Genomic DNA, 26,007 nt, shown 5'->3' on the forward strand with positions numbered 1-26,007 from the left:
GAATCAGTGGATATATTTTTTTAGCTTCAAAACCCCATCATAATGACTTAATTCACAATCAGAATATAATCCATTTGGTCCGATAACATTTGGAAAGTCTGGACGGGCCGTAAATTAGCATAGAGCTAAACCGGAAGTAACCAGCTCGGCTCATGCCCCTGCTCCATGGGCCCCATGATGTGGAGGATCCAGGTTATTTCATACCATGAAAATCAGGCTTTTTTGGCCTTCACACACCACTGAGTAACTCTCATAGTAATGAACAAGGCCCTACCTCTAACGCTGCACGGGCTACTGTAGAAACAACATGGCGGAGGACTCCCTCCAGATATAAACAGCTTATTCTGACGTAACGTAAACACAACAATTCTTAGTTTCAGGTGATTATATACTTGTAACTTCATATGCTTTATTTCTGCCAATATACACTCCTAAATCCTGCACACTGTAATTCTGATGTATTAATCATACACAGACTTCAGATTCACATTAAAATGTTTTTTGCTCTGTGTATGTCTTAAATAGAAAAAACATTCAGACTAAGATTTTATATCCGTGCAGAGCTGCAGCTGGAGCAGCTACGTGACCCACCCACCATACCTACACGTCAGTCCACGATCAGCCCCTTCACTGCCTGGCCCAGGTAGGAAGTAGTCTGGGGTCGTTTAGTGGCCGTTTTGGTAAGGAGCCGCAACCAGGGCGAGAGAGACAGGATCCGGAATTCGATGGATGCACCTTTCCATCAAAATAAAAGCACCAAGCTAATAAAAATGCAGTGAAACTTAATTTATTAATTAATTTAATTTAATTAATTTAAAGAATACAATTTTCAAGAAAAGCCCAGAGCCATTAAGTTAACCTTTTTCTTTTATTGTAAATCGATGGTGCGCCAGAAATTAAAGTTTTACTTTGGTGAACACTTTTACTTTGGTGAATGTGGTGAAATCCGGATACGCTAGACCGGAACCAGAATCCAGACAAAATTCAGAGTGAATGGAAACCAGGCTATTTACCTTACGTGAAGATCCTGGTGACGCGAGGCTAGGCCAGAAGTGGAAGCCCAAAAGAAAGCGCAAAGTTAGTGTTTAGCTAGCTACGAACCATAATGTTGTCAGAAACGTTTAACAGTCTGAGCCTGTCAGTGGCAAAAACAAGAACCTTTAGTGGACGTAAATTGACAATGCACACCTACCCTGACTGTTAGCATTGTAGCCTGGCCGCTTTCTTACATTACCTTGATACCTCGACAGCTGTGGGGGAATTTTAAAATTACGTTGCAGTTCTTTGTCTTAAGACTGGACCAAAACTGTTATTCAAATCAGACACAACAACATGAGAAAATAGGGTCCATGTTAACAGAAATATCCTTAAACTCTGGATTTGTTGGTTATTTGAGTCACACATGCAGAAAGAACCTAAACTTTAGATGTTTCCAAACTCTAAAAAGAAGCTGTCAAACACTGAGTCTGCTGCAAATCTACTTCATATTTCTCTGCCTTTACTCGTCCTGAGTCACTTGACCTTGATGCCACAAAACTCACTTTGAGTCTTTAGCCCTTATTGCCATCTAAGTGTGTGTGTGTGTGTGTGTGTCTACAGTATCTGTCCCCCTCTCTGACTGAGAGGAGACTTGTGCCTGGCTGTATCTCAGCGTGCAGGCTTTCATCAGACGTACAAAGAGTGAGACAGAGACTTGGAGCTCCCTTTGAGGAAAGACTGTTAAATAATGCAGGTGGTTAAGTAAGCTTGTCGGGACGAATTGTAAAAAAGCCCCCGCTTCACTGAGTCAGAGCCTGTTAGAGGGAGAACGGGGGGAATCTGCGTGACTTTCAGCCCTCCAGAGTCCTGTTCACACACACGCACGGGTCGAATACAGAACGTGGCAGGGGACATGTGTGTGTGTGTGTGCGTGTGTGTGTGTGTGTGTGTGTGGATGTGGGGGGGTGATGAGAACGCCAGACTCAACACCCCCTCCATCATGTCCTCTGGCTGGTGGTGTACAGATCAGTCTTACATAAAGCATCCTGTGGTCTTTCCTCCTGATGACATCATTATTGACCTGCACTGTCACTGAGATGTATTAGCAGGAAGAGGACGAGCGTTGTAACATCATCGTCTGGCGATGGAGAGAACAAATGACTGACTAGGTCCAGAGCTGAAGATGTGACCAGCATCCCATAACTGCCACAGACTCAGATAGCTCTCATCCTAACTGTACTGTGTGGCCTTCACCTGATGGGACAGTACTGGGCTGCCCCCTGCTGCTGGTCATAACACACTGCACCCTCATGTACAGAGGATTACATCACTATAAATACAGTATGCCAGAGGAGCACACAAGCAAATTTCAACATTCATCAGATGTTGACATATTTCACTCAGACACCTCAAACTCACTGTGAGAGGAAAACAAGAGCAACAGAGAGTTTAAATAATAACCTGGTGACGGTGACTGCAGGGTGGAGATAATGGAGACACTCCCGGGATCACTGGGATTCAGCCTCATGCATCAAACAGAGTAAACAAAGGCAAATCAATTTCCACTTGATTTATTGACTCACTTTGACCAGGACCATAATCTCCCATTCAGCATTGAGGGGGACTGTTTGTGACCCAATCCTCGGAAAAACCCTTGACATTTTTTCAGACACACTAACCCTTTACAAAAACTTTAACACTTGACATGAAAGCCCTGTTTCCACCGAGTGGTACGGTTCAGTTTACGGTTCCCACAGTGAAAAGTTGTGGATAGTACCAACAGAAGCGTTCCTTAGCGTCCCCATGTTTGGTCCCCCCTCTGTTGGGGTACCTAGCACACAGATCTGGTACTAAAAGGTGGAGCTGTGAACACTGCAGTCTGATTGGTCAGTAGAGGACGCTCACTCTGGTTTTATGTAACCTCTGTTCATACATCAGTAAACTACAACTATAAAATGAAAGAGAAAAAAATAACTTCATTCACTGGGCCGACTGCCGGCAACTTTTAAGGTGGAACGTTAACTTGTAATGTTACTCAATGCATGAGTTGATGACGTGAATCCATCAGCACACCTTAAATTTCACTGTGACAACTTTGACCATCACTTTAGTTTTTATATGACACACACTTTTAGTAATGACTTTAAAAATATAGATTCATTTGGAGCGGATTATGTGAAGGTCATATATTCTAATCCTCACTTCCTGTGGGCTACAGCAACACTAAACCCCTGAGCTTGCCTGAGAAGGACTAAATGCACAAAGCTGTTATTTTGAAATATCCCATGGAGAGAGACTCTCACTGCAGCCTGTTCTATTTTGTTGTGAAAATGTGGGCGTGCAGCCTCGTTCTGTGGACGATAAACCAGGTGCAGACTTCCATCTGTGTCACCGCTGATGAGGAAATACAGCGAGTGCTGGACGGAGCAGTGACAACAACCCCGCCCACATTTAAGAGGACTGTCTGAACACACCGAGGGTGTAGATACCATGTCTAAAGGCTTACTGCTGGTTCCAAAGGGACTGGACTGATACAACCCAAATAATAATCTAGTTTTCCACTTTTTAATACATTAGAAAGTAATGAAATAGAAAGGCAGAACAGTGTTTGTCATTAGCGCCTTTTCTAGCCCCTGTTCGGCTGGAATGTCTCACCGTTATTCTGCCTTGCTGTTCTGTATAGAAGGTACAACTGCAAAGTGGGGGCACACACACTGTCCTTTAATCTGACAGCGGAGGTAGTAACAGTGGGAACAGCCTGCAGGACAGGACCGTGGAGGGTGCAGGTGTGACGTTTCGACGACGTGTTATGCATGCGACCCACCGCCGGAGGTTTAAAAAGCAGCTAATAGCAGTTAGCAGCTAACTCAAAGAAGAAGGAACAGCGGCCGGTAAACGATGAGGAAACAGTGAGGTCTGGGAGCTCTTTATCCTCCGAGCAGAGGATGAGATTATGCCACTGTTGTTATTTAGAAAGTGTGACACGTCACGTCCATCACGCCTCTTTTGATTCTGGTACATCGGCAACTGATATGAATACAAAAAAGATATCACTACATGGGCTCAGGAACACTTTGGAAAGAAGAGACAGAATCCACCAGTTGTCTTGCAGATGTTTAAATGTACATTTCTGAGCACTCTGTGGACGTCTTTTCCACGTTAGTTTAAAAGCTGTGGCTCAAAGTTCACTCTTGACCTTGGCGAGATAAAAGCTTCAGAGCAGCTCCTCAATTTACTGAGTGGTAAAACTGTCAGTGACCTTTGAACCTCAGTTCCAACATGTTCCCCAGTCCACACACAGCCAGTATGTGAATCCAGCCACAATATCGTTAATAAATTAAACTAATAAACAAAGAGTCGATGTCTTATTCATGAATATATTTTAATTCTGTATAACGCTGGTAGATTATAATGTACATGAAGTGGCCACAGAGGAATCTGACGGCCGTGAACACATCTGGGCTCATTCAAGAAAATGCTGTTACACTGCTGAGAGAACGTACCGCCTGTGACACGTCCTGAATGAGCAGCTGCTACAAAAAGTTCATATAAATACAACTAAATTGATTTTCATATTTCAGACAACAATCTTCAGTTTACATCCAAATCCTCACGTTAACTCCGTCCTCTGAAACGTGTGTGTTGTGGCTGATTGTCCTGCTGTTGTTAAGGCCTGTTGATTCTGTCTGTTCATCAGTCTGGATTAAATCCTACTCCTCATCCATAAAAAAATAATTATAAATCTATAAATTATAACTAAACACATGTACAAAACACTGATTATGGTGCCGAAACTACAGAAAATAAAATGTAAGCAAACAAAGGAGAACAGATGCTGACATGAGCTGAACATTAAGTGTGTGAGGATGTGTGTAATAACAGGACAGACACGGGGTGACAATATTGCTTTGGTGTGAAGGGGCTACAGCCCGCGCAGTTTCCTCAAAGACGGTAAGAACTGTCCGTGTGAAGAGTGCAGCAACAAGGCGAGGAGGCCACACGTGATCTCACAACTCTACTCTTATTCCCTTATGGACTTCCTGTAGCCTCGTCTGAAATACACAGTGATGTCTCGTTAACTCGAAGGAAGACATAAAGACACCCCTCCTCCCCCTGGTTGCCGCCTCTCTCTCTGCTGTGTTGTGGTGGTCAGAAGCCGAAGATGTCGTCTCCGAACGGACTGAGACCGTTGGGAGTGTTTCCATTGGTGCTGTCCCAGTCGGGTTCAGTGAGCCAGTCCTGGGGCGTCACCCCAATGTCCAGGACCTGGGGGTTAGTACGCGACACTGCCAGTCTGAGGAGACACAGGGGGAAAGATTAATGTAGGAAACAAAAACAAACTGTATACATACACACTCACTGGCCACTTTATTAGGTACACCTTGCTAGTACCAGGTTGGACCCCCTTTTTAATTCTTGGTGTCACAGACTCAACAAGGTGCTGGAAACATTCCTCAGAGATGTTGGTCCATATTGACATGATGACATCACACAGTTGATCCATGACGAGAATCTCCCGTTCCAGCACATCCCAAAGGTGCTCTATTGGACTGAGATCTGGTGACTGTGGAGGCCATTGGAGTACAGTGAACTCATTGTCATGTTTGAGATGATGTGAGCTTTGTGACATGGTGCGTTATCCTGCTGGAAGTAGCCATCAGAAGATGGGTACACTGTGGTCATAAAGGGATGGACACGCTCAGCAACAATACTCAGGTAGGCTGTGGTGTTTAAACCATGCTCAGTTGGTACTAAGAAAATCTCCCCCACACCATTACACCACCAGCAGCAGCAGCAGCAGCCTGAAGCGTTGATACAAGGCAGGATGGATCCATGCTTCCATCTGAATGTGGTTTTTCCAATCTTCTATTGTCCAGTTTTGGTGAGAAAACCCGTGTGAATTGTAGCCTCAGTTTCCTGTTGTTAGCTGACAGGAGTGGCACCTGGTGTGGTCTTCTGCTGCTGTAGCCCATCTGCTTCAAGGTTGGACAAGGTGTTGTTGCTTCAGAGATGCTCTTCTGCACACCTTGGTTGGAACCAGTGCTTATTTGACTTCCTGTTGCCTTTCTATCATCTTGAACCAGTCTGGCCATTCTCCTCTGACCTCTGGCATCAACAAGGCATTTTGGCTCACTGGATATTTTCTCTTTTTGGGACCATCCTCTGTAAACCCTAGAGATGGTTGTGCTGAAAATCCCAGTAAATACTCAGAGCAGCCCGTCTGGCACCAACAACCATGCCACGTTCAAAGTCACTTCAATCACCTTTCTTCATCATTCTGATGCTCCGTTTGAACTTCAGCAGCTCGTCTTCATCATGTCTACATGACTAAATGTTAATGAGCTGCTGCCACATGATTGGCTGATTAGCTATCTGGGTTGACGAGCAGTTGAACAGGTGTACCTAATGAAGTAGCCAATGAGTGTATACAAAACTTTTAAAAAGGATAACACTGGCGTTATTCTCCTTTTTTTTCTATCAGTCCCAAAATCCACAGCCAGCTTATTAGTTTTGCAAACATTCAGTAAATAACTGTTGGTTTTGAACCACAGTGACGAGTCCTTACACATTAATGGAGGTCTCCGACACAGAAGAACAAGTTAGGACTATGAATATTACAGGAAATACTTGTCAACACGTTAGTCATTTTCTAGGATTGGTTGACAATAAGAACACAGTGTTACTCAGACAGCTGAATAAATAAAGTTAGCACATTATCAAGATTTAAAACTAAATGATGTCAGATGAAAATGTGTCACACAGAGTAACAGCAAAATCTTCCTTGTCCTGCCCGACATGTTATTAACTAGCCTGTGGAATAACCGCAGGTACCAGCCCTGGAAATTAACCTGACTCCTGTCTGACTGCTGAGCGTGGACACTTCCTGTGTCTGTCCTTTCAAAGTAAAGTCACACATGGTCCAGTCATATAGGTTTGGATTTATTTTGACAAGGCGCAGCTCCTGATAGAGTTTCATGTTTCTTTTTCTGTGACTGAGCGACCAATGAAATCTTGCTGACTAATGAGATTTCTGGTCGACTAACATTTGGTCGAGTCCCATCTGATGTTGCATTAAAACCCTCTGAGACCTGCGGACATCATTGGACATCCTTGGGTTCCCCCACACAACAGGATTTTGGATCTTAAATATTTAACAAGTTTAATCTTCTGAACAGATTGGGGATGTAAAAAACACTTGACAGACTCTACACCACAGGAAAATTTGACAAGATGATCTTTAGAATCATCAAAAGTGTGGCGATTGTCAGGACGGGGATTTGGGCCCAAATTGGCCTGATTCTCGTGAACACGTTCCCGGCTTTAGCCAGAGCAGCTGCTGCTCCTTAGCTCCTCCCTTTAAAGTTTGGGTCGAGCAGTAATTTTAAGCCTCACAGACATGTTTGTGTAACTAAAGCCTCTCCTAATTAAGGTCCTGGTTTGGCTGCAAATGGCCTTTTCTCTCTGGGATAATAATATATGCAAAGTGCGGTCGGAAGTCGACAGGATTACTTGAAGACACTGAGTTGTGTTGAACCACAGGATAAACTGTTTGATCAGTCACCAGACTCGAGTGACCCACTGCTCCACTTTCACACCACAAACACTCTAACTGTGCAGCAAAGCTCTGGCTGTGTGGCGGAGTCACGTTACTGCCACTGATCCAGTCCATTCAGTGAAAGACAAACAGACTCTGAGGAAGGTTATCAGAAAAAAAGAGGTAATTTAAGGTGAGATGAGTCGATGACATTTTTCACTCTGACTGAAACTCAAAACTTTGAATCAGCTTTCTTTTCTGCACCTGGCGACATCTGGGAGGAAACAACAGGAAACTATGTCACACTACAGACTAACGTTACTGACCTGTGATCAGTGGGATTGGGTTTGGCGGTGATTGAATGAAATGGATTACAGTCAGGTTAGTGATTAGGACGACTACACTAGGTAAGACTCCTAACAGCTGACAGTGGGACTCAACTTTACCTGGACATGAACCATAGCTATCCAGAGCACAGCTGGAGACACAAACACACAACAGTTTGAGGACAGTTTAAAGTTTAGCCAGTTGCTCTTGAGATCTGCTCTGCAATCAGAGAGCGGAGGATTTGTATTCTGCAGTACACAGAAATCATCAGTGAGTGGCGCTGTAAGGCCACACGGCAGGGTTTGGGGATGGGGTGTTTTATTCTAACAAGCAGCAGAGAATCACCAGGATGATTTCACGTGATAATAAAACTATTGAGACAAATATCTCACCTGGAGAAGGCTTCATCCAGTCCATCTTCTATCTCCTACAAGAAGAAGAAGAAGAAGAAGAAGGTTTTAAAGCTGCATTATTTGAGGTATCTTCCGATATTTCAAGACACATTTGAAACACAAAAGATCCGAAATCTAGACATAAAAAACAAAGACGAAACAGCCTCACTTGTCCATAGGTGTGAAACAGAGCCAGAGGAAGAGGAGGGGATCTTACCCAGGCAGGGTTATTGTTGGTCTCAGAGGGCCTGTGGTTGTCCAGCTGATCCTCCTCTATGTTCCCGTTGGTCTCCACCACCACATTCACACTGTCCTCAAAGTCCAACAGGTTGTCTGTGGCGACATCTTCTTAAAGGAGACGGACAGATAGATGACTTTATTGCCCGGCTCATTAGAGTCACATTGTGAGAGGTTGACTTTCATCGCTCAGCTGTGTAAGAATTAGAGAACTGAATAAGAACCTATCAATGTGTCGTTACCTGTCCCTTTCAGGCTCCCCAGGCTGTTGGATCTCTCTGAGTGGGAGCTGCTGCTGGCCTCTCCAGCTGAACCCGACTTCACTCTCTTCCCTTTCTCTACAGTAGAGACGAACACAGAGACGTTACACGAGCAGAAGCAGAAGCTTCACCTGAAGCCTTACAGAGGGGCTGGAGATGGTGTGTGTCCGGTGGTGAGTGTGGCGCCTACCTTCTTTGGCAACTTGCCAGAGTTCAAAAGCTACCGTGAAGGCCTGGGCGACCGTCAGAGCCACCGCCTGAGCCTGGAGAGCAGGAGAAACACTTTGTTACAGAGCACGGCTCAGAGAGAGGACAGGAGTGTTTACCAGCCTGAGACACTCTGGTATCTACAGACTGAAGGTGAAGAGATACAGGTGTGATCATCAGCCGCTGTGACAGTGATGCTGAGTGAGGATGTGATCAACAGGAAGATCATCCAAGAAGGAAATATAAAAAAAGCCTTTATTGTAGTGGCTAAATCATTGAAAGAGACAACATGTTTCAGTCAGTGCAGGTCTTCGTCAGGGCTTTCAAAACATACTACACAGGTATGGCCCCACCTACACAGTGGCAGGAACCAATCAGAGGCCGTCACATATCACATGCACTGCACCGTTTGGTGTATTTGTCCGTCTGTCTCTGCACACCTGCCACGGCAGTGACTGGATCTAACTGAAAGAAATCCAACATCGACAGCTGCAACATTTTCTTTGTTATGACTGTTTAAATATGAGGAAATCCTCACTAACTTGACCTGAATTAACTTTAAATTTTCAACAAAAAAAAAAAGAGTAAAGTTTACTGTAAAATAAACCTCTGAAGAAAAACATTTATTCGTTTGATTTATGAGAGTTTAAATATCAAAATCCACGCTGCAGCTGGTTTGAAAGTGCTGCTCAGTCTTGTCTGTCTGTGCGCAGTGTCCTCTGAGTGCGCCACGCAGGAGTGGGCGGCTGCGAGCGTCACGTAGGTTTCCATCACCAAAGGTTTGTGACAGAATCAGAGAGGAGAGGGAGAGATGCTGTGCTGCTGCCAGAGGAGCCGCTGAATGAGTTCCCTCTGAGCGCTAAGAGAAGGAAAACATTCAGGACGCCACACTTTATTCCACACTACTGATAATGATTTCGCTTTCAGCCATGATTGTTGTTGCTATGGGTAACAGTATGACGTCAATACGTCAACAAGGTGAAATATCCTGATACGTATTTTTCATTATATTAAAAATGCTACCTGTATTATAATGAACAAGATGACATGGCACAGCCCTAACGCCACGACATCAGTTATAAATGTGTTTTTCATCGCTTGACAAAATGGACATGTGACATGAGCAGTGTTGAGTAAGGGTTACTTTAAAAGTAATCAAAGTACATTACTGCGTTACTTTTTTAAAAAGTAACCCGTTACTTTACTGCGTTACTCCCTGAGAACAGTAACTCAAGCACTTTTAAAGAACTTTTGAGTATTCTACATTTCCTATTGGCCAATGGACCACAGGGCGCTAAGCCTACATTTTTTTGTCTCCAAAATTAAAGTTATGGACCACTTGCCCTTCACTGAGATCCAGTTCTCCCATCACAGCCGTCACTTTGACCAGTAGAAACACACAACGATCTGCTGCCGTAGACAACTGTATGACAACAACACCCCAGCGTTTTTAATATTTCCTCTAGGGATGTTACCACACAGAGTAAAAGGGGAAAATGATGGTGTGAAACAGCAGAGGCACTTTGTCAACACGCTGAGTTAACCTTACTGTCATTAGCATCAAGCTAGCAAACAATGGCACATCCTCACGGTCGGACATAAAGTAATAACATTAACAAATAGCGGCGGGGCTTTTACTCACCACAACTGCAGAGGCTCCCAGCTTCATTTGAAACAGACTACATTATAGACAGTCCGTTATTTATTAATCCCTCTGTGTGTTTATATATTTACTTTTTATCCGCTCCGTTGTCTTTGTAAAGTTAACATATCACCGTCATTTCAAACTCAACACTTGTTTCAAATTAAAAACCCCTTATAACCTCGGCTGAGAGAATCCTTCCGTTTTCTAAATAGGCTTTTATTCTGAAACATTTGTCAGAACTTCCTGTGGAAGATACAGTAGCTTGATAGTTTACGTATGGCGCTTCAAATGTAGCTCCTGCCATCTGCTGACGCTTTTAGGTGACTATAACAACATGTCGGCTGGCACATGAACACACACACAGTGACTCAAATAATAGTGAAAGTGATAAAAACAGGACAAGAATAACCCGATGACATCACACACGCCATGAAAGACGACCGGGGATAATTGGTGAGTACCAGCGTGTAGCGTGTACCAGGCATAATGCAAGTCCTGAGTCTGAAATATGTCTGTCAGCGAGTCCTACTCCACCTATTTAGACTCCACCGTAGACAGCGGCAGCATTTCTCCGACCACGTGGCGAGCCACAAGCTCCGTGGCTTCTTTCAGACTGGTAGGTTTAACGTTATCTCCGTTATTAGAACCAAACGACAGCCGTTGCTGTTTCGCAGCTGAAGGACCAGCGTTCTAAAAGTAACGGAAGTAACTGATGTCTTGTTTGAAAATGTACTCAAGTACTTGATTACTCAAACAGCAAACTAACACATTAGGTTACTCATTACTGCAAAAAGTAACTTACTTTGTAACACATTATACACAACTCTGGACATGAGAGTGTGTGAAAAGTGTCAAAGGTTTGAGTCTCACAGTCAGTGTAGAGTGGTACGCCCTGCACAACTAATTTCCTGAACCATGATGCATGCACCAGCACGTGAAGAGCTGAAAATTACACACACAGCTTAAATTTTATGTGCGTTACCATGCATGTGCATTTGCTATTTTGAAGATGGTGCAATCCTTAAATTCCTAACCCTAATTCTTGGACGGAAATCACAGAGGAGCTGGAGAGTGATGTTCAGGGAGGATACGCAAAAATGGAAACTTCAGAGAGAAATTGAAAGAAATGAAGGGGCGACACACCGCTCTTTATTTAAAGCTGTCATGGCTTCTCCCTTCCATTAAGCACAGAAAAACGGATGGCAGTTATGGAGCTACAGTGGAGCTAGGTTGCGCAAACTTCAAAGCAAGTTTTGTTCTCTTGTCTGTCACGTTACGCCCAATCTGAGGCAGGGCTATATACATGAGAAGTGCCTGCACAGGACGGCTACAGTGACAGATGGAGAATGTATTTTAAACTTTAACATGCATCAGGACTAAAGACTGAGGCGCTGCTCCAGCAGAGGACACAGAGGTCATCCTCACAAGTATTAAGGAAGTCGGGTATTATCATGTTATTCTGGGAGAGGAGGGGATGAAGTGTGGAGGCACGTAAGATGAGAGGAAAAGTGCCCTTGTGTTTTCAACACACAGGAAGTTGACAGACGTTATGGGGAGTGAATCTTCTTGGGTTTCCTCTTAATAACAGAGGATGAGAGAGGAGAGCTGTGGTGTCACAGAGGCAACAGAGAAAAGCAGTGTTTCAGGATAAATGATGTTTACCGCCCTCTCATCTTTGAAAAACAACTGGATGAATAAAAAGCACTTGCTGGGTTTTAATGAACCAACAGGTCACAGACTGAGGTGAGTGAAACTAAAGCCAGACGACCCAACCACAACGACAGGTTTACTAACCACAGGAACAAGTACACTACAGTCTGGTGTTACACATTCAAATCAAGCTGATGCAGAGCAAGTTAAAAACCTCTGCAGTGGACTTTAAATTAAACATAGAAACACTGATCCAAATATTCAGACAACTCACCACTTTCCTCTTGGAGCAAATGTAGGCGTGGCACTCCAGGGTCCCGTTGAGGGTGTTTTGAGCGATGTAAGCAAACACTTTGTCATGAAGTTTGTCCACTGTGCAGTAGGATATTCTGCAGGTGACAGGTGAGCACCGTTAACAACACAACACCATTAACTCCACGTGTATCTGAGAGACCTGAGCTGCTCTGCACACACCTGTATATGGAGACGTTCTCCAGGAGTTTATTGGTCAAGCTGTCGTACAGGACGATTCCCTGGGGGGAAACCTTCAGAGCAACCTTCTGAGGCTTCTTCCCACTGGCTTTAGCCTGTCACAGACACAATCATTAGAAGATACGTTTAACAGCATGCTGGTGTGTTGAAATTTGTGATTGGGTGCCCACACTCTGGATTTCCTGCCCGACATGTTATTAACTAGCCTGTGGAATAACCGCAGGTACCAGCCCTGGAAATTAACCTGACTCCTGTCTGACTGCTGAGCGTGGACACTTCCTGTGTCTGTCCTTTCACATTAAAGTCCCACATGGTCCAGTCATATAGGTTTGGATTCACGTTTGTTCTTTTTCTGTGGCAGCCCTACTGTATACCATCCTAAATGACATCGTCATGGTAACTCGGCTCTCACCGTGGCCACGATTCTCTTCACTGCAGCCGCTGACAGCTCCTCCCCTTTGGGCTGGTCCACTAGTGTCATGCCGAGGTGACGCAGGTTAAAGGTCATCCCCTCTATGATGGTCTCCCGTGTGTCGGTCCAGTTCTCTGGAAGCTCTGCAGAGAAAACCACATTTTAAAGGGAAAGTGGGTCAATAAATTGATCAACACGAAACTGTTTGGTAATCACGCTCTCATCACACCCGTGCATCAAGTTGAAAACATCAAGTGCTTGTTGGGTACGGCTTCACAGACGCCATAACTCGCCTGCCTTCCCCTCCCACTTCATGTTCCAAAATAAACAACGTTAGCCGTGAGAACGTTCAAAGAACTTGAGAAAAACACAAATCAGAGGAAATGTAAACAGCCCGCTGAACCTAAAGTTGAGACATTTCATCTGCTCGCTCCCTGAAGTGGAGCAGGGTATCTAGGTCAGAGGTACTGTCGATGTAAAGTAAATATTTCAACTCCAAAACAACTTATAGGCCCCGACAATAAAAAGGAAAAGAGGTAGGAGCAAGAGTACATGGACTCTGACATACTGTGATAAAAGGAAAGTAACAGAGCAGATCCTAAACTAGGCCACAGACGTCCCAAAAAGTGCATCACAGTCTCAACTTTGTGTTCAAAGAATTGAAAAGTTAGCACAGCGATGTGTTTGCTGAAAAGGAGTGTGAGAAGTGTAACTGCAGAAGGAACAGCTGCTATCTTCATGTGGTTTCTTATCAGCTTGTGCGTGGTGCCGGCCGGCCCTGACCCTCGCACTGTGTTTACAGAGATTTCCTCAGAGAAAGAAAGGAGGGGAGCGAGGTTAGGCGAGGCCAGAGCAGAAAAACATCCCCATTACCTAGAAATCCATCCTCCTAGCATTTACCTCCCCTGGGACGTGGTGCATACCACACACTCGTGTGGACACATGTTCACACACACGTGCAGTGTAAATCAAGGAGGACTGCAGCTGCGAGTCGAATCTTTTTAAAAGGCCAGAGTCCTTCTTCTGAAATATGACAACAATTTTCATGCCAAAAACTTTCTAACAAAGTGAAACAACTATGTGAAAACCCTCCATTAAAAGTATCTTGACTTTAAAACTGTGTTGTGAATAATTTCAGGATGCCACCGGTGCATGTTTGTCATGATGAATAAATGCCAGCTTAACACGTACAAGATGTCGCTGTGCACTCTACTGTGAAAGCCTCCAGGGACAAGTACGTCAGAAAAAGAGTTTATAGAGTTTACAGCCATGCTAACTCTGGACCAAACATCATGACAACCCAACAGCTGTTTAGACATTTCACATTAAACCACAGATAACATTTTGATGGTGCTACCAACATTAGAGCGGCAATGATGGATCGACAAGTTATCAACTATTAATCGACAACTAATTTGATAACTGATTAATCTGTTTGAGTAATTAAAAACAAAAAGTCAGAAGTGTCTGATTCCAGTTTCTGCTTTCTTTCCTCCTCTGTGACAGCAAAATGAAGTTGTGGACAGAACAAGACATTTGAGGACGTCATCTTGGGCTTTAGGAAAAACTGGTCCATGTCTTAAACCATTTTCTGACAGACCAAAAAACCAACTGGTTAATCATGAAAATAATCAACAGATTAATCGACAATGAAAATCACTGTTGCAGGTATTGCAGCAAAAATAATTCTCCTGCAGCCCAAAACGCATTTTCCCAATAGGCCACCATTATAAGAGACGTCCGTCAAACTGTTGACTGCAAACAAGGTCAATTACTCGTGACTCTTTCTATTCTGAAATTTTGATCCATGGTGGTTTTATATTTGTAAAACTTCCCTGGTGCCGAGAAAAGCGATTAAAAAATCTGTGACATCACGACAAAGTAAAGTCTATGAGCCGAGCAGGAAGAGAAGCACTACTGCACCATCTTGGCGGCTGGTATCCAGCTGCTATTAAAATCTACGATCCCTTTGATGAAAGCTTGATTCAATGGTGGAGAATCCTGCAGAGAAAGATGCTATTCCAGCATTGACTCATCAAAAATAAAGTCTAAATGAGAGTCTGACAATAAATAGAATTGAACGCGTGAATTTTGGTTCAGCGTTTTAAAAATGGAGAGAAAATGCTGCTTATAGTTTTGTCTTCTGCTATCTGGTGCTCAAGCCTCACTGCTGTGGCTTCAAGTTCAACTTTATGTAGCTAAGGTTAGCTAACGTTGGCTAACTTTAACTAACTTTAACTAACGTTAGCTAACGTTGGCTAGATTACTAAAAAAGATTTCCTGCCAGCACCACAAGTAGACACAAACAAGATTCAATCCTAAACAAGGAAGTAGGGGAGATCCAGTACGATTGTAGCAGGGGGACAGTTGTAGCACGGGAATGATGAGGATGAAGAATCACTTCATTCCAACTCATTTTCCCGGAGTTATCAGCAAAATACTCATTTTCGAATCCTTAAGTAAAATATCGACACCGAAGGTGTTTTTCCATTTTGTCAAATAGTTTATTTATACAACACTGCAAACATATGTCATCTGTTAGACCCATCTGTAGACTTAACATGAGCAATTCATTCATTTAGCAAGCTTGCTTAGTTTTTCTGTTATCCTGCCTAAAATGCAGGGAGACAGGGGAGGGACGGTTGTAGCACAGGGCCTTAACTTGTTGATTATTCATGTTTTTTGACATTATGCTTGCGGGAAATGCCCTGGATCAGAGTGAGGAAGACAGCCAGGGCTCAGATAGACCCAGACCTGTATGATAGAGCCTGGCAGGCTGTGTTGGAGGGTTCTTCTGTTCTTTATTTTTGAAAAGGGACCTCTAAAAACAATACATTAGTCTACAGTTCATGGTTAATATAAACTCAATAAATACAATGTTAAAATACTTAAGTTAAAAATTTAAATCATGTTATAAATAGATCTACAGGCTAATTGAGTTCATGGTTAAAAAAATGAGTTAAAAAAATATGTTACAGTTCATGATTTACATAAATACAATTCTAAAATGTTTAAAAAATAAGTTAAAATATTAAAAAACATAAGTAGGACTATATAAATATGGTTAATGTGTGGTCCGTCACATTTAACAAACGTTTGACAACAGGTGACGAATGTGAACGTACCCATTTGCTGAAAGGCTACTTTTTACTGACAGTCCCTTTGCCTGATGTTAATGGGCATCCTAGTATAAGTTAAAACAGCAATAAAAGTAAAACTGAGAAGTATATGCCAGAAAAATGTGTTAACTTAACGTTTTTTGCTCTTTTTCGACGACTGCTACAAGTGACCCGCTTGAGCGCTACAAGTGTCTCTCGTGTGCGGGGCAAATGTATCACTGCGCACCTTCCACTTTCAGCCTGATCACGCTCGATATATTAATCCGCAGAACTTTGTTGCTGTTTGTATTGACGGAGGACACATGTAGGTTGCTTGCATACAAATATTGGCAATCTGAGTTGTAATTTTTTTATGTAGAATGGTGGAAAAACAAAAAGTGCTACAATCGACCCGGATCTCCCCTATTCCATGCCAAAGCCTCTGAAAGAAGCATCAAATATCAAACTTTTCCATTTCAACCAAAAATAACTTTAACTTTAATAGCTCTTTAAGGCCCCGATCACACAGGAAGCGCTTTGTAGGTTACAAAACACAAGGTGCACCACACTGCCTTCATTTTTTAAATTGAATGCCACCAGTAAAAAATTGCTTGCTGCGTCTTTTTATTGCGTCAACAGTCATCACCTCTTTACCCTAAACAGTCTACTGTTTTTCCTGCAGTAATCAGTGTGTAGCTGCTGCCATGTTGAGGCAGAGGGTGCTGTCTGTAGCTCTGGTTGAGGGTGAGAGGCTGTCAGCAGATAAACAGAGATCTGTGTGGGTACATGAGACCCTAAAAAAGAGGCTGGATCATGGGGAGTACCACCAGTTGGTCCAGGAGCTTCTCCTCCATCATGGACGTTTACAGGCATTTTTTAGGACGACTCAGGGGCAGTTTGACAACCTGCTGTCTATCGTCGGGCCGTATAGCTCTGGGTATCCAGCAACCACTACCACCAGTTTCAGTGACCACCACAGAAGGCCCACCTCTCAAATCATCTGATTGGACAATGGGAAAAAGCAGCGATGACATGGGGCGCGTTCAACTCTGAGTTCTGAGCGCTCTTGCAAAAACACACTAGAGCGCAGGAACACGAGGTACGTAGCAACGCAGAGTGCTAGCAAAAAGCTTCATTCTCATTTAAAACAATTACAAAAAGTCGCCTCCGGCTGCTGAAACGCTTTCTGTATGATCAGGGCCTGAAGCTGATTGAAGCAGATTTCACTGCACGTTTCACAGACTGCTGAGTAAAACCCACTCACACTACTCTGTCCAAACTGTGTTCAAGAACCTCAGTGAGTGGTGAATGTGGCTGAGGAGACGCAGCAGTGTCGGTACAGTACCAGGCACCGCTCAGCCACAGAATACGGAGAGCTTTATGATCAAAGGTCAGCAGCAGCGACACCTGAATGGAAACAGCTGTGTGCACGTGTGAACTGAGACCAAGCAAAACCTGCTGACCCTGTTGTAAATACAGGTCGACCTCGCCATCTGTTAGTGTTAGGAGATTATTTACTGGGCGGGGGAAACAGAGTTTTCTGATGGCAGGGTGAGTGGAGAAGTCTTGGGTGACAGAGGGGGAAAAGAAGATAAAACAATACCAAAGTCCCCAGCTCTTAAGTCATTTATCAAACCCAACACTAATGGACGAGCATCCATTTCTATCAAAGAGCTAAAAAAGCCTTTGTTGAACACTGTGACAACAAACGTGCTGATCCAAAAGGGTCCAGCTGACAGGCAATTCACGTCCCGGCTGATTTGTGTGCTTACACCAAACACTGAGTCACTGTGGAAACCACCAACTGTGGCCCTACAACTTAGGACCACTCCAGGACTCACAGCCAAATAACCTTTAAAAAAAACACAACTTCTGCCACCGTTTGACTTCTTTCAGCCTCCACTGATCTGCACCAACACAGCTCCTGAAATCAGGTTTCAAGGAATCCGAATCCATCTAACTTGACGTGTGGGTTTCTAGTCATGCAGAAATATATAAGTGATAACATGATGGTCTGGAGGTCTTTGCAGCTGCGAAGTTAAACAAACAATTCAGAGGGTTATAGCCTTAAGTTCACTCATCAGGCCGTGGAGATTATAGGTCACATAAACACAGCGTTATTAAACTTCCATATCTGTTTAACTGCAAAACACACTCGTCTTTCCAGGACTCGAGAACAAAATCTGTCAATTCAGTAAATGAGTTTATGTCTTCACATAAGTTAGTTGGTTCAACAGCATCCTCACTGCTACTAGGTTTGATTTTAACAAATCACAGCAAACTTTAAAAAGTATTTCACTGGCCGAAAGAACAAAGGAAAACGACTTTTAGCATTTGCTTTTGCCCAAGAGGCAGAAAACCTACAACTTCCAGGATGCACAGTGCCACACAGGACCAATAAACTCTACCACTGGTGGATGATGTGATGCAAAAATGCCTGTTTGACACAGTGACGGCCCGCTGGTAACAAACAATCTTGTTACACTTAAACAGTAAGTTTAGACACGTTACTGGTTAGTGGTTACTGGTTTGTGGGCTGCTTCCTGAGAGTCGACCAACGTTAGTCGATCAGAAAGGTCGTTAGTCGGCAAGATTTCATTGGTCACTTGGAACTGACAAAAAAACCAACAACAAAAAAACCTCTAAAACTCTATCAGGAGCTGCACCTTGTCAAAATAAATCCAATCCTATCTGACTGGACCATGTGTGACTTTACTTTGAAAGGACAGACACAGGAAGTGTTCACGCTCAGCAGTCAGACAGGAGTCAGGTTAATCTCCAGGGCTGGTACCTGCGGTTATTCCACAGGCTAGTTAATAACATGTCGGGCAGGAAATCCAAAGTGTGGGATCATTTTGAGAAGGTGAAGGACGAACCCAAGGTGATATGTAAACTCATCTTCATTGGTCGACTACAAACATGACGTATCATCTGAAACATGGAAGTAGCTACATGCCCATTAGCCCACAGCGTCATTAACAGGCGGCTCGCTCAGTGTGTGACGTGCACTTGGAGATAAAATATAGGCCTATATTAATGAAGGTTCATTAGTACGGTTTTGTATTAAACATGCGGGCCACTCGTCGACTAATGGACTAAATGACGACTGTTGGTCGACCAGGAAAATTCTTAGTCTGGAGCAGCCCTAGCTGTTTTACATGTCATGCCCATCATGTCTCTTTTGCTTCTGTGATGTCAGCATGCTGTCTAAAATCACACACTGGAGCAGCAAGATGCTGACGATTTCTGTGGCAGGGCTTGTTCTCATCTCTAATGTCATCTCAGGGCAGCGAGACGAACAGGACGTCTGACAGTAACTGCAGAGAGTACCAGTGAAAACAGACAGGAAAATATCCTCTAACATAACTTTGTGAAATAATATTCTCATCCTGTCAATGATTTCCCAGACTGACCCTGACTGTGTGTTGGCACGGTCTTATTAGAGAAGGTCCCCAGAGAAAGGGTCTGTGCTGCAGACAGGCACCCTCTAGCTGGTCCTCGGCACTGGCACTGTGCCGGTGTGGGTCGTCTAGGGCGACGGAACCAGGGCAATAAGACAAGAGAAGTGGATGAGGAGTGGGGAGGCCTTTGCCTTAAAAATGGGGCAGTCTCCAAATGGTTGAATAGGTTTCTCCTCATTGCAAACTCACTCACAGTACGCAGTATGCATCTGTGTGAAACGCTGGGCCACAGGTGCCACCGCCCTGTTGGTTCTCCCTCTGCTCTGTCAGCTGCATTCACCTGATATCTCACGTGTGAGTAAGTCCCAGAGAATAAAGATAAAAATGTAGGCTAATGGTGTCCTATTGGCCAAAGTCAGACTTGGAGGTCTTGCGTAGGCGATATGGGTCAGTGCTGGTCAGGAATGTGTGCCCTGCAGTCTAGAGACGACCTGGTAATCTATACTACAATGCACTACTTCTGTAACAAGTGGGTCACTAGCTGCACTAACGGGAAGCTATTAATGCCACTAATGATCAGAGTCACAGCCCAGTTACAGTAAAAACCCCACGTCCGTTTGTTCTGGAGAGGAAGAGACCTCTGTTTAGCACCGACATGCCAACCTCTGTCTGAGATGCCAAACAACATACAAGAAACACTGCTTTGTAACATGAAACTGATTTATGCACCTGGTTCATTTGTTTTGAAGAGGAAGAAACCTTTGAGGATAATTCAGCCAACTTTATTAGGTACACCTGTTGAACTGCTCGTTAACACAAATAGCTAATCAGCCAATCACGTGGCAGCAGCTCATTAACATTTAGTCATGTAGACATGGTGAAGACAAACGGAGCATCAGAATGATGAAGAAAGGTGATTGAAGTGACTTTGAACGTGGCATGGTTGTTGGTGCCAGACGGGCTGGTCTGAGTATTTACTGGGATTTTCAGCACAACCATCTCTAGGGTTTACAGAGGATGGTCCCAAAAAGAGAAAATATCCAGTGAGCCAAAATGCCTTGTTGATGCCAGAGGTCAGAGGAGAATGGCCAGACTGGTTCAAGATGATAGAAAGGCAACAGGAAGTCAAATAAGCACTGGTTCCAACCAAGGTGTGCAGAAGAGCATCTCTGAAGCAACAACACCTTGTCCAACCTTGAAGCAGATGGGCTACAGCAGCAGAAGACCACACCAGGTGCCACTCCTGTCAGCTAACAACAGGAAACTGAGGCTACAATTCACACGGGTTTTCTCACCAAAACTGGACAATAGAAGATTGGAAAAACCACATTCAGATGGAAGCATGGATCCATCCTGCCTTGTATCAACGCTTCAGGCTGCTGCTGCTGCTGGTGGTGTAATGGTGTGGGGGAGATTTTCTTAGTACCAACTGAGCATGGTTTAAACACCACAGCCTACCTGAGTATTGTTGCTGAGCGTGTCCATCCCTTTATGACCACAGTGTACCCATCTTCTGATGGCTACTTCCAGCAGGATAACGCACTATGTCACAAAGCTCACATCATCTCAAACATGACAATGAGTTCACTGTACTCCAATGGCCTCCACAGTCACCAGATCTCAGTCCAATAGAGCACCTTTGGGATGTGCTGGAACGGGAGATTCTCATCATGGATCAACTGTGTGATGTCATATGTCAATATGGACCAACATCTCTGAGGAATGTTTCCAGCACCTTGTTGAATCTGTGACACCAAGAATTAAAAAGGAGGTCCAACCTGGTACTAGCAAGGTGTCCCTAATAAAGTGGCCGTGAGTGTATGTATGGATATGTATGGTTATTTATTTACTCCTTCTCTTGTTCCATCACAGCCGGGGTGGGGAAGATCAGACAAATAGGTCAATTTTTCATTCTGGAGTTTCAACAACCGCAAAATTTCGAAATCATATGGACGCATAAAGATGAGTTGCATCTATGATTTATTGTTAATATTTTGTAAAGAAACAAAATAAAAATGTGATCACAAAAAAAAGAAAGACAAAGGTCGTCCCATGTAACCGCAGGCACTGATCGCTCTGCAGAGGCAAATACATTAACATCTGACCCTGATCCATTAACACAGAAATGTGCTGGCAGGATTTCTGTCTGCGTGGAGGAGTGTATCTCAAATTCCTGAGGCGCTGCTGTTTCTCCAGGTGAGCTGCTCAGGTTACACGTAGTAATGGGGGATATTTCTGTAATCCACACTGAGTTTTCCTCTTAATGATCATGTATGCTTTATAACAGGCTCTCTGGTGGAATTTAAAACAGCCCAGCTTGAACTGGAGCCAACAGGAGCCTTGCACGGACTGACTCGCAGCATTCCTGACTTGTCCTCTTGGTTACAGGCCGAGAGCTTTCAGGCCGTCTAAGCCACCCAGTCATTCGCCCCCCAAGAACTTTACAGCTCGGATCAAGTGAGATTTAGCTCACAAAGTGGCCCTTGAGTCCCACAATGGGAAACAGAGTGCTTTAAAGGAGTTTCATGTTAATGTTGCAGTGTGGGTAAACTCCAGAGCTGCTGAAGGGCTCTCGAGCAAGACACTAAAATCACTGCAGGCTGCAGCACTGACCCTGACCTGCACTTCCTCTGGGAGTGTGGATGGAAAGAGGAGGGTGGTCTGGGAATACAAGGCACATTTCTGAAAACATGTGATTAAAGTTGACAGTGAGATAGGGGAGACCGGGACTGGTTGTCACGGTGCTTGTTACAGCCACAGTGGAAGGTGCTGTGACATTATGTAGGTATCAAACAGCTGGCCTGACGTCCAGGAGATATTTTGTCAATACTGTGGGTCGGACTAATTTTTATGTTGTTTCTGTTTTGCAAAAAAAAACAAACAAACAAACAAAAAAAAAAACATCAAAGGTAACAGCTTTGATTTGAGTCAACTTGTAGCTAGCAAGCTAATGCCATGTGGTAGCTAGCTTTAAATGTTTGTCAAGAGGTCAGCTGGGGACAGTTGTCTCACGTCTGACAGTTCAGAAAGACAGTCAGCAAGGCAAACTTTATAGTCCACATGTTCTCAGTCAGGGTGTGCCATCATATTCAATATCATATAAAAAATATATCGTGATACTCGCGATATTTTGGCTTATTGACATATTGACGTCATACTGTTTCCCACAGCAACAACAAGCATGGCTGAGGGTGATAGTATTCCCGACTCCTTGGTGGTTCCAGTAAAAAGAGGAGCAGCTTCAGTAGTGTGGAATAAAGTGTGGCGTCCTGAATGTTTTCCTTCTCTTAGCGCTCAGAGGGAACTCATTCAGCGGCTCCTCTGGCAGCAGCACAGCGTCTCTCCCTCTCCTCTCTGATTCTGTCACAAACCTTTGCTGATGGAAACCTACGTGAATAAACTCCATATATGTGACTGTATCATAACAGCCTGTCACAGGTTACAGCTGATGGTTAGAGGAGAAATGGCAGAGCATAAAGGTCCAGGTGGAAAAAAAACAACTCAATCATTTAGGATTTTACTAAAAGAAGGAAATCAGCTGTTGATTTATATATATAGATCCCAGGGGACAGTTTCTGTATCTGGGAGCTGTTTAAATGTGTAATTAGTAGATTTGATTTAGCTGAACTATTAATATTGTAACAGAATCTGAATCTCACTCTGAGTTACTGTTGTTGTTCACAAACTAAAGAAATGAGACATCAGTTTAGTTTTTACTGAATATCTGAAGCAAATTGTGAAACTAGATCACTGATTTTGTTGCAGTTCTATATTCTTAATAATATATATATTTATACTAATTTGTCATATCGTCAAGAATATCGTTATCGTAAAAATTCCCCCCAATTTGATTTTAAGGCCATATCGCCCACCCCTACAGAAGATAATTCAAACAATCACCTGGTTTAAATTCATGGTTCGAAGACAAGGGGCATAGATGAGTACTATTATAGAGGTATCAGTACATCTCTTAAGTAGAGATGTACTGATACCACTTTCTCCTTCCCGATACCGATTCCGATCCCTGAACCATTGCTATCTGCCAATACTAAGTACCGATCGGACACCAGCGCATAATTGGTCATAGGCTGTACTCGCCGATACCCGATACCGCATTTTAGGCAGTATTGGAGGCATTTCCGATACTGGTATCAGTAACAGTACAACTCTAATCGTAAGTGCTATATTGTAGGCAACTGGACTTGCTTGCGTTTCTTGAAGACGTTTCTTTGTTTCATCCAAGAGAAGAAACATCTTCAAGAAACGCAAGCAAGTCCAGTTGCCTACTATATAGCACTTACGATTACCATGACCTGGATGACTGAGAATCTCCACCGACAAACATATAGCAGTGGACTACTTTCAAAACTTATTTGGTGTTTCTCTCTTAAAAACTAAAAAGCTGCACATGTTTTTTAAATCTATTTTCCCCTGAAACCCCACTGATAACTACCCTGGAAATCCAGAGTTCTCGCAAGAGCACAATTTGAATTTGCTCAGCGAGTCACTCTGGCAATCAGTAATGATGCTCATTACCCATGCCGTTGTAGCCGAGCTGCACCAATCACATCGGTGTATCTGATATAGGCGGGCCAGAGGCGAGCTAAACAGATGACGACAGCGTTGCGATGACGAAGTCTGGAATCAGTCAGTAAACACTGCAAGATGGCTACAGATAAACACCAGTTGTTTGAAACGGCTTTGGCCGCTACAATGAACAAGTTAGACTTGGCTTTTTCTCTAAAAGAGGAATAGAAGACGGCGCTCGAGTCTTTCCTTTGCAAGAAGGACGTTTTCGCTGTTTTGCCGACCGAATATGGCAAGAGTCTAATCTACCAGTTAGCTCCACTGGTAGCGCTCTGGATATGGCACCCCATGTATTGTTCTGATTGGTCGTAGTGTTATCCAATTGCTGCAGGGATATTTTCAAATGCATGCTTGGTGCCGCCCCTTGAGTTGGGCCATTTGTATTACTCATGGCCAGACCCTAAATCTTTCTAGATTTGGGCCTGGATTTCCAGGCTAACTGATAACAGCAGAGACAACCAACCCTGTGATGGAGTCAGAGTGTCTTTGATGGTTAATTACTTCTTGTTGCATTAATTTATAAAAATATAAAGGATACCCATTTCAAGCCAAGACCTTAAGCTTTCATTTAAAGTAGGAATGACTATTGAAAAATGTTTTTAAGATGAGCAACTCACACATAAGTACAAAGTGTGACAACCGACCCCGGTGTCCCCTACTCCACATACAGCCATCCTCTGACTGTGTCACATAATATTATGTTGTTGCTGCTTTATTCTGCCTGGTGTTAAAATAACATTTGTTTCCGGTGAATTCCTCAAACAGGGTAAAACCCACTGTGCAAACACACACTCAGTCTCCTCTGGATGAAACAGGAACAAGTTTCCCAAAAACAGAAAGACGCGTATTTCTGTATCGCACTTCTTTGTTGGAGCAAATGAGGTTTAACTTTAGCGTCAAACTTCATATTTCTAACTTTCCCTCCACAGCCAAACACCAGCTCCACATCTCAACACGTTTCGCTTCTTAAACAAAACGTTAAACTTCGGTAAAGTTACCGAACAAATGCGCCGTTAAAGCTCCGTCAGTGTGGCAGCAGGAGTCAACTCCAGCACGGTGAGACTGCAGCTGGAAGTTAAATCTGTGTTTCAACATTTATTCTTTAACATTGACATTTATTTCTTACTTCTGTGTCTGCCGGATGTCCACGACTGTTTGGCCATGCTGGGGCTCCGGATGATGGCTCTCCCGGCCGACTTGAGGGCATCCATGTCGGGCTGTGTGAGTGCAGAGAGTCGGTGAAGTTTGCAGCTGAGTCCTGCAGCAGCTGAAGTGTTGTTGACCGGACTGCTGATGGGGAGGATGGACCTGTGCTGCCTTCACGTGCTGTCAGAAATACAGCCATTCACCAGGTCAGAAGTGAGGCTGCATTTGCGTTGCATGGGACATTTGAGAGTCTGAAGCAGGGGCGTCACAAGAACGGGCCCAACCCAGGAGAAATTATATTAGTCATGTTTCATAGTTAGTTATTGGTCCTACAGAGATTTAGCGGAACATTATTTTTTCAAAGTCAGAAGCAAAGTTTTACGGTGACATGGTGAAATGATATTAATATTTGGAGAGTCTATGTGCACCTGTCCAACATATCTGGAGACTTTTCTGGAGTTTTTGGGGCCAATAATTTCAATAAAACACTTTCTCAGAGGATATTCTGATTTGTTATACCCGTATTTGGGGTGCTGCTACCCAACAGCCATTTTTTTATTGCCAAATTGTCCACATACAGTTTGTGCCACACTGCTCCTGTGAGTATCTGCACCTTTACTGGGTATAAAGTCCATATATA

The 26,007-nt window shown here is 43.7% G+C and overlaps 1 protein-coding gene across 2 annotated transcripts; it reads right to left on the reverse strand.

The window, feature by feature from the left end:
• Positions 1 to 4,374: 4,374 nt before the first annotated feature.
• Positions 4,375 to 25,558, reverse strand: ldlrap1a (low density lipoprotein receptor adaptor protein 1a). 2 transcript variants are annotated; one of them, XM_049602131.1, is made up of 9 exons: positions 25,348 to 25,558; positions 13,136 to 13,278; positions 12,706 to 12,818; positions 12,506 to 12,620; positions 8,920 to 8,992; positions 8,712 to 8,807; positions 8,450 to 8,580; positions 8,233 to 8,267; positions 4,375 to 5,272 (listed from the first exon to the last, which is right to left on the reverse strand). In XM_049602131.1, exons 1-9 carry the CDS (start codon positions 25,430 to 25,432, stop codon positions 5,128 to 5,130), a joined length of 936 nt encoding a protein of 311 aa, XP_049458088.1. In that variant the 5' UTR covers positions 25,433 to 25,558; the 3' UTR covers positions 4,375 to 5,127. The 2 variants fall into 2 exon arrangements, with proteins under 2 accessions (XP_049458088.1, XP_049458089.1); XM_049602132.1 differs by having other exon boundaries at positions 4,376 to 5,272; positions 8,450 to 8,577; positions 25,348 to 25,555.
• Between the last annotated feature and the right edge of the window lie 449 nt (positions 25,559 to 26,007).

This window comes from Epinephelus fuscoguttatus, linkage group LG17 (assembly GCF_011397635.1).
Source record: "Epinephelus fuscoguttatus linkage group LG17, E.fuscoguttatus.final_Chr_v1".
Lineage (NCBI taxonomy): Eukaryota > Metazoa > Chordata > Actinopteri > Perciformes > Serranidae > Epinephelus > Epinephelus fuscoguttatus.